We start from the raw sequence: 12,457 nt of genomic DNA, 5'->3' as shown, positions 1-12,457 counted from the left end.
AATTTTTGTTTCTTTTGGCCATCTCTTCTGCTAGAAGAGTTTCTGAATTATCTGCTCTTTCTTGTGAGTCTCCTTTTCTGATTTTTCATCAGGATAAGGCGGTTTTGCGAACTTCATTTAAATTTTTACCTAAGGTTGTGAATTCTAACAACATTAGTAGAGAAATTGTAGTTCCTGTATTGTGTCCTAATCCTAAGAACTCTAAGGAAAGATCGTTGCATTCTTTGGATGTAGTTAGAGCTTTGAAATATTATGTTGAAGCTACTAAAGATTTCCGAAAGACTTCTAGTCTATTTGTTATCTTTTCTGGTTCTAGGAAAGGTCAGGAGGCTTCTGCCATTTCTTTGGCATCGTGGTTAAAGTCTTTGATTCATCATGCTTATGTTGAGTCGGGTAGAACTCCGCCTCAAAGGATTACAGCTCATTCGACTAGGTCAGGCTCTACTTCCTGGGCATTTAGGAATGAAGCTTCGGTTGATCAGATTTGCAAAGCAGCAACTTGGTCTTCTTTGCATACTTTTACTAAATTCTACCATTTTGATGTGTTTTCTTCTTCAGAAGCAGTCTTTGGTTGAAAAGTACTTCAGGCAGCTGTTTCAGTTTGATTCTTCTGCTTATAATTTCAGTTTGTTTTTTTTCATTATGAGATTTAAACTTTGTTTTGGGTGTGGATTATTTTTCAGCGGAATTGGCTGTATTTATTTTATCCCTCCCTCTCTAGTGACTCTTGCGTGGAAGATCCACATCTTGGGTATTCATTATCCCATACGTCACTAGCTCATGGACTCTTGCTAATTACATGAAAGAAAACATAATTTATGTAAGAACTTACCTGATAAATTCATTTCTTTCATATTAGCAAGAGTCCATGAGGCCCACCCTTTTTTTGTGGTGCTTATGATTTTTTTGTATAAAGCACAATTATTCCAATTCCTTATTTTTTATGCTTTCGCACTTTTTTCTTATCACCCCACTTCTTGGCTATTCGTTAAACTAATTTGTGGGTGTGGTGAGCGGTGTATTTATAGGCATTTTGAGGTTTGGGAAACTTTGCCCCTCCTGGTAGGAATGTATATCCCATACATCACTAGCTCATGGACTCTTGCTAATATGAAAGAAATGAATTTATTAGGTAAGTTCTTACATAAATTATGTTTTTTACATAGGGCTTACTTCACCCCGAGAGCATTGGCGAAATGGGTACCTACTTGCCAGAATAGATGTGCCAAATGCGCTTTAGATAACCCCAGCCTTTTACATTACATATGGGAATGTCCCCCAATTAAGCAATATTGGGGTAGAATACAATTCTGGGTGAGACAAAAATTGCAGATACATATTGACATACAACCTGAAATTATAATCTTCCTACTGTGGGATGAGAGACACAAACAACATGATTCACTATTGAGTTTAATTATTCTAGTGGCTAGGAAACACATACTAAACAATTGGATAGCGACTGTAGGGCCTTCCTTCAAAGGCTTTAAAAACTTGCTACAATCCCAAGTCTTCATCGAACAGATGGATGTAAGAATGAATGTCCAGAATAGATTGGGCCTTTTCTTACGCAAATGGCGCAGACTTATACTCACTTTTGAGCTGGAAATTCAGAGGATAATCCTCAGACCATTTAGGGACTCGGTGGTCTTCATGGAGGACGCTCTTAGAGGGGATTGGGGCCACCTATTCAGCTAGAGAGTAATGAGGATATAACACCACACTTTCTAATTTACCATTCACATGGGACCTTTTCCATCCTACGTCGTTCCCATGAACCTCTCGCTCCCCTTTTCCTACCTTCCTTCCCCCCCTTTTTTTTTTCCCCCTCACTCCCTGCCGGGCCTCGGTACTGAAGATAATCCTGCTTTGACAGGATTATAATAGTTAATCTTAACATGGGTTTAAATGTTCCTAGTTAGTTGGAGTTATTTTTGTTAGGCAGTTCTATCGTTTAAGTTTAAAGGGGAGGGGGAGGAAGAGGGAGGGGGGGAGGGGAGGGAGGAGAGAGAAAAGAAAAGGAAAAATAAGTTTTGGGAATAGGAGATATGCACACAGACCATTTTAATGTCTATATGTATTGAACTATGGACTATGAATGCCTTAACCTAATGAATGATGTAACATTACTATTCTGGAAATGTATTTTATTCTGTAACAAATCAATCTAACAATGTTAACTGATATGCATGATATGTATCTTTGAAGCATGTTCAATATGTGCATTCTACTTTCCCTAATAAAAATGATATGCTAAAAAAAAAAAAAAAAAAGATAGATAGATAATCCCTTTATTACCCATTCCCCAGTTTTGCATAACCAACACAGTTATAATAATATACGTTTTACCTCTGTGATTACCTTGTATCTAAGCTTCTGCAGACTGCCCCTTATCTCAGTGCTTTTGACAGACATGCAGTTTAGCCAATCAGTGCAGAATCCTAATAACTCAACGGGAGTGAGCAAAATGTTATCTATATGACACACATGATCTAGTACTGTCTAACTGTAAAAATCTTTCAAAATGCTCTGAGCTAAGGGGCGATTTTCAACGGTTTTAGAAATCAGTTTGAGCCTACCTAGGTTTAGCTTTTCAAAAACACCACCAAGGGAACAAAGCAAATTTGATGATAAAAGTAAATTGGAAAGTTGTTTAAAATTGCATACCCTATCTGAATCATGACAGTTTAATTTTGACTAGACTGTCCCTTTAAGAAAATGTCAAATGTGTTTTGGCCCGCAAACAGGCATTTATCAATGCAGACAATAATTGTGTGACTAATATTCCAACATGTATTTAATTGGTAAACTAAATTGTGTAGTCTTGCATCAATGTACTTGATGGCCCTTTCAGTAAGTGAATCTATGCCAGATATAATTGGTCTTCCTGGCAGTTTATTTTGACAGTAAAGAATTTACCAATCGGTTAAGGCCTAAGATTGAGATGAAACTGCTCAACTCTTGAATCCTTCAAAAAAGGAGCTGATTAACTCAGATGAACATTAATGACAAGAAGGTATTCCACTAAATGCTTGGCGATAGAATTTCCATAGATCCCTAACCTATAAAAAGGAAGATTTATTATGATCTAATAGAAGCAATGTGGCTGATAACACTATTAGGTTTATCAATATATAACTAAATCCTGAAGTTTCCAGAATTTTCAATAAATATTGGCATATTATATAAAGAATATAGTCTGAAACCTCTGTTGCCAAGACTTCCTAGATTTACATCGAGACGGGCATTTAATCTGAAAGATATGCTAGTACCTAGTGATTTTGACTGGAATGCAAGAAAACCACTCTTATTTAAAGGATCTGTTGCATGAGGGAGTTGTATAATGTGTCCCTATATGCAAAAAATGACTTAAAGGGACATAATACTCCTATAAATCACTTGAAATTGATGCAGTATAACTGTAAAAAGCTGTCAGGAAAATTTCACCTGAGCATCTCTATGTAAAAAAGGAAGATATTTTACCCCACAATTTCCTCAGCTTACCAGAGTAAGTCCTGTGTAAAAAGTTATACATAAGCTGCTGTCCAGCTGCAGGTAAAAAAAAAAAAAAAAAAAAATGAATTGCAGCTAATCAGCATCAACTGTGCTGAGGTCATGAACTCTTTTACTGTGATCTCATGAGATTTGACTTAACACTCATGAGATTTCATAGTAAACTTCCTTAAACTTAATAGGGAAATAACATGAGTGTGCACAAAGCTCACTCCCTTGCCTGTCCCGGGACAGACATACTGATTTGCTGCTTAAAGGGACAGTCAACCTAAAAAATATTATTACTTATTCACATAATGTATTTAATGTTTTTTAAAAGCAAACTGTAGCCCAAATTTGATTGAAATATATTTAACAAGTAAAACAACTTACAAGTTCTTCTCCGGCCATTTTGAAATAGCCGCCTCACTCCTCCTTCCTTGATGTCACCGACCACTTCCACTCACTTCAGCTAGTTGATCCTGCACATTCCCTGCTTTCGCGCATTCGCAATGCGCCAGTTTTGTCATCAATAATAGTATTAAAACTGTAACAGGCTATCCCAGGCGCTAGCTGGCCCTGACTCTCAGCACTTTCCCTAAACTCTTTCCACTTTCCCTAAACTCAAGAGAGCGTCTGTATACATAGCTTAACACATATGTTTGCAAGAAGTTGTGTCCTGTTAGTAACCAAACAACTGCCTTTAGCTTGGTCATGTGTGGCGACTTTCACTCATCAGTGCACACAGTCCTCACTCACCAGGTTTAATGCTATTAATTAAAATGTTAACCTGATTGGGTAGAAAGCTCTGTCCCAACAGGCGAGTCTTCTTCATAATAACCTACTCAGAGATAATAATGTAAAAGACTACCCCGTCTGTGGCTGCCGTAGCTTGATGGCTCCAGAAATCTCTTATAAGAGAATTGAACAATAATAATCTTAATATTCGTTTAACGCATTCAATGGACCAATCTGTAATAAAATTCCTAGATCTAACCATTCGTAAAAATAGTGATGGCAAAATTACTACAGACCTATATCGTAAAACAACTGCAACCGAAGTGCCCATGCCCTGTATAATATAAAATCTTTACCAGTGAGCGAATTTCTACGAATAAGAAGAAACCTTATTGAAGATACTGACGTTCATACTCAAGCTAAAGAACTGGAACAAAGACTACTGGAAAGAGGTTACAGTAAAAGGAGTGTCAAAAAAGCAAAATCAAGAGCAGCTAAAACAAGCAGACACTGACTATTACATAAAAAAAAGAGAAAGTGGATAACAAAACAAGATTAATACTAACATACAGCCCTCACATTCGCCAAATATTGAACATTCTGGATAAACATTGGAATATTCTATTATCAGATTCTGATTTACGAACTATATTGAACCAAAGGGTAACAGTGGGATACAAGAGATCCAGTAACCTGAAAAACATGCTGATTAGCAGCCACTACACAATGAAGAAAACAACTACGGCCTTTAATCCGGGATCTATGTGGTACATGTTCTACTTGTTCACACATGAACAAAACTAATAAAATCAGACACAGATTTGGGCAATGGCAAAAAATTAAAAAATACATTAGCTGATCCACAGAGGGAGTAATTTACACACTCATTTGTGATTGTAACAAATTGTACGTAGGCATGACAAGTAGAAAACTTAGAATTATGTTATAGGAACATCTCAGAAATATTAAAAATTCACAAAAAGACAAAGATGAAACATTGACAAAAGCAACCTCTCGTTTTTTACATTTTCGCCAATCAAACGACAGAAATTTAAAATGTATTGTAGAAAATATCCATTGGAATTAGAGGGGGCAATTTAAAACAAGCCCTCTTAAGGGCAGAATGTAAATGGATTTATCTGCTCAACAGTGTTTACCCAAATGGTATGAACAAACAAAATAATTTTTACTGTTTTAGGCTAAAAGTCTTCAACTATAATTATTCATACCTAAGAAGTTACTAACTTCAATATAATTTTAAGTATTTTGGATTTCTATGGAACAACTATAGAACATCAATACAATTATGTATTTAGAAACTCAGTTTCAAACAGATCTGATGACTAATTAACCTACTTCTTAGATTTACACTACACATGATCAGAGATTATTTTGTCAATATATTTTTTATACTTCTTTACACATCTCACTTAACCAATCTCTCACCATCACTCAGCCTTATTTTATATTAGCCTTTTCACAGCATGCACAATTACAAACACTTGACATTTTCTCTTAGCCATCACTTCTCATATGTCTCATATATATAGTGACTCACACTCTAATTTTTTTGTCACACCATAGTCGATCTACACAATCTTATTCTGTACAATAGGCAGCCAATCACTTTCTTTTCATTGTCTCATATTTATTTTTAACACTTTTTTGATTCCCATCACCTCCAACATCACACGTTTACATTCACTATTTTATACATACTTGGATTTATTATAGTGTATGATTCCAGCAGATTACTCAATGGCATTTTTTATATATATTTTTAAATGTGTTCTATTTCACTACCTGACACCGTTTAGTAAATACACTTCCCATCATAATTCATAGAGTGATCATTATTCAATAAATCATATCATTTTGAGTAAAAGAAGATATAAAACAGGATCACAATCAATCCATTTACCTACAATATATATTTTAATGTCATCTCCAACCAATACATAGGTGTTGTTGTCATACCCTCCCCAGCCAATCGGATCCATTCCTGATTGCCCAATCATATGCTGAGAAACTGTATAAACAGAGTCACTTGATGCGGGGGGCTCTGCCTTTGATAAAGCGGTTTTCAGCTAAACATGTCGGAGTTTGTTGGAGGACCATTGAGATCCTCATTTTTAATAATGGTTTCAGATACCTATATTTAAACATAGCCCACCTTGATGTAAGGGATAGTCGATGTCTTGATAAATGTAACTAGCAACATACAGGGTCATTACAGATCCGGATGTTATCTGGCACTTGGTCAAATATAGACAGATACCATTACCGGCGTGCTGAACATATGGGACTCACTACCCCGTATTAAATCCATATTATTGGACAAAGATTTCTAAAAGATAATTATTATAACAGAGCTACAGTAATCATTAATAAAATAGAGAAATTAACTGCTGGTCTATACACATCAAACATAATTGCGGTAAACGCTTTTTAACCACGGCTTTACTGTGATCGACAACTTATTACTTTTTAAGGGTATCACTGTTTGAACTGAACTGTTGAGTACTATCTATTTCATGCACGATTACCGCAAGCATATTTTTACCACGGCTCCATTTGTGATCAACAAGTCAGCTCACATTACGCCAAGTTCATCTAATATACCCTTCATAGCGTTTTCAACTCTACAGAATTTTGTTGATTTTAGAGTCAACTTTATGCTGAACATTCACATAAGTAATCAAATTATTTATTCACCATCCACATAATAATGTGTAACTTCTTAGTGAATATACATATGAGCCTATTTATTTAACGCATTACTATCTATTAAATGTATAACTGCTGTAAGCGATTTCCAACTACTGCTTTACTGCGATTTAAGTCATCACTTTTTTAGGGCATTATTGCCTGGACTGAACTGTTGATTACTATTTACTTAAAATTAACTTAGATACAAGTTAAATAAATTTACTAGTGACATTTATTCATCGGATGATTACACTCTTGATACTTTGTTGTCTGTTATCCAGCTTATAATACAGCAATTTCATTAATATACCCTTTGTATCATTCATTACTCCACAGACTTTAGCTGAATATAAAATCCAGCTGAACGTCTGCATGAGAAAATTATTTATGTATTTGTCACTCACACAATTAAGTGAAACATTTCACAGAATAATGTGTATGAGCCTTTGAAGTACAAATAATATTTCTAAATTATATTAGTCCATTATTTTGACGTGCAAACACTTAACTGAATCAATATCACCATTATATGTAGGTGAAAAAATATAGTGGGTTCACGTTCTGAGCATCACTTTTTACATCCCAATACTATAGGCCATGGTATGCTTATAAGTCAGTTATAGGCTGTATATAATTATAAACAATTATTATTATTTTTCTGATTCACTGCTGTCCATATATTACGTCACCGTGGGCATAATTTGACTGCTGGAACCTCTACAATCTACATTATATAATTTTTAGAATATTTATTGATTTGTCAGATTGAGAGTTATGTACCTTTGAGGCACTATCCTACTGATTAATTGCTATTCCCAATGTTATATGGATTAGTATAATTCCATCTCCATAAATGCTAAGGCTGCACACAGATATATAGGATTAATAACGATTTTAGTTCCTCTCTTTTGAGACAGCAATAGGACTATTATGAACAAGAGGGGGTTAGTTTGTTATTTTCTTACCCTAGACAGACACTATCCCTATACTCTGCCATTTTGGTGGCACTCTAATTGATTTCTGGCCATTCTGTTTTTAATCTTATTAATAAATTTTGGTTTTTAATCCGCCACATGTTCCTATGTGACAGGGCCTTTACCTGCAATATAATACATGTAGACCAACATAGGTAATTTCTGTATTTGTTCTATCTTCCATTTTGAAGCAATTCAGATATTTGTGGAATACATGGTGAGGAGTGCTAATTGGTATACAATTTTATATTTAGTTTTCCCACTATTCTTTCAATTAAGCTTTCCAGTATACAGCACCCACTCCCAATTTCAAAGTAACTAAATTTAACGTGGTTAAATATATATTCGGTCACCATTTTTGTAGTGGCATTCTCTGCTCCAACCACTCTCCCCTTTCCTTCATTCCAATAAAATAACACAATATATGAGGTTTTACTAAGCAGAGGTACAAACCAACACAGCTTATATGTAAACTTACTCTATAAAGTAGATCATCCCTGCTTCAGTGTATGCCATTTCCCAGTTCTTTGGAAGGGGTTCTAGATTGTCATCTCTAGTTAAGTAGTTTCTAAAGTCCATAGAGCTGTTGGTTTGATTGTAACTTGGTACAGCTTTTCCCCAGTCTGATAGCTCCAGTCGGTCTCTATGCTCTGAAAAAAAATCAAATAGATGCAATATGAAAAAACATAATTTATGTAAGAACTTACCTGATAAATTCATTTCTTTCATATTAGAAAGAGTCCATGAGCTAGTGACGTATGGGATATACATTCCTACCAGGAGGGGCAAAGTTTCCCAAACCTCAAAATGCCTATAAATACACCCCTCACCACACCCACAAATCAGTTTAACGAATAGCCAAGAAGTGGGGTGATAAGTAAAAAGTGCAAAAGCATAAAAAATAAGGAATTGGAATAATTGTGCTTTATACAAAAAAATCATAACCACCACAAAAAAAGGGTGGGCCTCATGGACTCTTGCTAATATGAAAGAAATGAATTTATCAGGTAAGTTCTTACATAAATTATGTTTTCTTTTATGTAATTAGCAAGAGTCCATGAGCTAGTGACGTATGGGATAATGAATACCCAAGATGTGGATCTTCCACGCAAGAGTCACTAGAGAGGGAGGGATAAAATAAAGACAGCCAATTTCCGCTGAAAAATAATCCACACCCCAAACAAAGTTTAAATCATATAATGAAAAAAACTGAAATTATAAGCAGAAGAATCAAACTGAAACAGCTGCCTGAAGTACCTTTCTACCAAAGACTGCTTCAGAAGAAGAAAACACATCAAAATGGTAGAATTTAGTAAAGGTATGCAAAGAAGACCAAGTTGCTGCTTTGCAGATCTGATCAACCGAAGCTTCATTCCTAAATGCCCAGGAAGTAGAGACTGACCTAGTCGAATGAGCTGTAATCCTTTGAGGCAGAGTTCTACCCGACTCAACATAAGCATGATGAATCAAAGACTTTAACCAAGATGCCAAAGAAATGGCAGAGGCCTTCTGACCTTTCCTAGAACCAGAAAAGATAACAAATAGACTAGAAGTCTTTCGGAAATCTTTAGTAGCTTCAACATAATATTTCAAAGCTCTAACTACATCCAAAGAATGCAACGATCTTTCCTTAGAGTTCTTAGGATTAGGACACAATGATGGAACCACAATTTCTCTACTAATGTTGTTAGAATTCACAACCTTAGGTAAAAATTTAAATGAAGTTCGCAAAACCGCCTTATCCTGATGAAAAATCAGAAAAGGAGACTCACAAGAAAGAGCAGATAATTCAGAAACTCTTCTAGCAGAAGAGATGGCCAAAAGAAACAAAACTTTCCAAGAAAGTAATTTAATATCCAGCGAATGCATAGGTTCAAACGGAGGAGCTTGAAGAGCCCCCAGAACCAAATTCAAACTCTAAGGAGGAGAAATTGACTTAATGACAGGTTTTATATGAACCAAAGCCTGTACAAAACAATGAATATCAGGAAGATTAGCAATCTTTCTGTGAAAAAGAACAGAAAGAGCAGAGATTTGTCCTTTCAAGGAACTTGCAGACAAACCTTTATCCAAACCATCCTGAAGAAACTGTAAAATTCTAGGAATTCTAAAAGAATGCCAAGAAAAATGATGAGAACACCAAGAAATGTAAATCTTCCAGACTCGATAATATATCTTCCTAGACACAGATTTACGAGCCTGTAACATAGTATTAATTACAGAGTCAGAGAAACCTCTATGACTGAGAATCAAGCGTTCAATCTCCATACCTTCAAATTTGAGATCCTGATGGAAAAAAGGACCTTGCGATAGAAGGTCTGGTCTTAAGAGTCCACGGTTGGCAAGTAGCCACCCGAACAAGATCCGCATACCAAAACCTGTGAGGCCATGCTGGAGCCACCAGCAGAACAAAGAACGCTCCTTTAGAATCTTGGAAATCACTCTTGGAAGAAGAACTAGAGGCGGAAAGATATAGGCAGGATGATACTTCCAAGGAAGTGACAATGCATCCATTGCTTCCGCCTGAGGATCCCTGGATCTGGACAGATACCTGGGAAGCTTCTTGTTTAGATGAGAAGCCATCAAATCTGTTTCTGGAAGTCCCCAGATTTGAACAATCTGAAGAAATACTTCTGGGTGAAGAGACCATTCGCCCGGATGTAATGTTTGGCGACTGAGATAATCCGCTTCCCAATTGTCTATACCTGGGATGTGAACCGCAGAAATTAGACAGGAGCTGGATTACGCCCATACAAGTATTCGAGATACTTCTTTCATAGCCAGAGGACTGTGAGTCCCTCCTTGATGATTGACATATGCCACGGTTGTGACATTGTCCGTCTAAAAACAAATGAACGACTCTCTCTTTAGAAGAGGCCACGACTGAAGAGTTCTGAAATCGCACGGAGTTCCAAAATGTTGATTGGTAATCTCGCCTCTTGAGATTCCCAAACCCCCTGCGCTGTCAGAGACCCCCATACAGCTCCCCAACCTGTCAGACTTGCATCTGTTGAGATCACAGTCCAGGTCGGAAGAACAAAAGAAGCCCCCTGAACTAAACGATGGTGGTCTGTCCACCACGTCAGAGAGTGTCGTATATTCGGTTTTAAAGATATTAATTGTGATATCTTTGTATAATCCCTGCACCACTGGTTCAGCATACAGAGCTGAAGAGGTCGCATGTGAAAACGAGCAAAGGGGATCGCGTCCGATGCAGCAGTCATAAGACCTAGAATTTCCATGCATAAGGCTACCGAAGGGAATGATTGAGACTGAAGGTTTTGACAAGCTGAAACCAATTTCAGACGTCTCTTGTCCGTCAACGACAGAGTCATGGACACAATCTATCTGGAAACCTAAAAAGGTTACCCTTGTCTGAGGAATCAATGAACTCTTTGGTAAATTGATCCTCCAACCATGTTCTCGAAGAAACAATACAAGTCGATTCGTATGAGATTCTGATAAATGTGAAGACTGAGCAAGTACCAAGATATCGTCCAAATAAGGAAATACCACAATACCCTGTTCTCTGATTACAGATAGTAGGGCACCGAGAACCTTTGTAAAAATCCTTGGAGCTGTTGCTAGGCCAAACGGCAGAGCCACAAACTGGTAATGCTTGTCTAGAAAAGAGAATCTCAGAAACTGATAGTGATCTGGATGAATCGGAATATGCAGATATGCATCTTGTAAATCTATTGTGGACATATAATGCCCTTGCTGAACAAAAGGCAGAATAGTCCTTATAGTTACCATTTTGAATGTTGGTATCCTTACATAACGATTCAATATTTTTAAATCCAGAACTGGTCTGAAGGAATCCTCCTTCTTTGGTACAATGATTAGATTTGAGTAAAATCCCAGGCCCTGTTCCAGAACTGGAACTGGCACAATTACTCCAGCCAACTCTAGATCTGAAACACATTTCAGAAATGCTTGAGCCTTCACTGGATTTATTGGAACACGAGAAAGAAAAAATCTTCTTGCAGGAGGCCTTATCTTGAAGCCTAATCTGTACCCTTGTGAAACAATGTTCTGAATCCAAAGATTGTGAATCGAATTGATCCAAATTTCTTTGAAAAATCGTAATCTGCCCCCTACCAGCTGGGCTGGAATGAGGGCCGCACCTTCATGTGGACTTGGGAGCTGGCTTTGGCTTTCTAAAAGGCTTGGATTTATTCCAGACTGGAGATGGTTTCCAAACTGATACCGTTCCTGTAGGGGAAGGATCAGGCTTTTGTTCCTTATTGTGACGAAAGGAACAAAAACGATTAGCAGCCCTATATTTACCTTTAGATTTTTTATCTTGTGGTAAAAAAGTTCCTTTCCCCCCAGTAACAGTTGAAATAATAGAATCCAACTGTAAACCAAACAATGTATTACCTTGGAAAGAAAGGGAAAGCAAAGTTGACTTAGAAGACATATCAGCATTCCAAGTTTTAAGCCATAAAGCTCTTCTAGCTAAAATAGCTAAAGACATATACCTGACATCAACCCTAATGATATCAAAGATGGCATCACAAATAAAGTTATTAACATGTTGA

General features: G+C 36.7%; 1 protein-coding gene across 2 annotated transcripts in view; it reads right to left on the bottom strand.

Annotated features, from left to right (window-relative positions):
• MAGI3 (membrane associated guanylate kinase, WW and PDZ domain containing 3) overlaps positions 1-12,457 on the bottom strand; it is a 592,065-nt gene that overhangs the window by 213,374 nt on the left and 366,234 nt on the right. For both annotated transcript variants that reach the window (XM_053706657.1, XM_053706658.1), the window contains exon 5: positions 8,392-8,563. In XM_053706657.1, the coding sequence (XP_053562632.1) occupies positions 8,392-8,563 (172 nt within the window). The remainder of the gene's footprint in view (positions 1-8,391; positions 8,564-12,457) is intronic.

This window comes from Bombina bombina, chromosome 3 (assembly GCF_027579735.1).
Source record: "Bombina bombina isolate aBomBom1 chromosome 3, aBomBom1.pri, whole genome shotgun sequence".
Classification (NCBI taxonomy): Eukaryota; Metazoa; Chordata; class Amphibia; order Anura; family Bombinatoridae; genus Bombina; species Bombina bombina.
The sequence above is the reverse complement of the archived record's forward strand: the minus strand, read 5'-3'. Positions and strand labels throughout refer to the sequence as shown.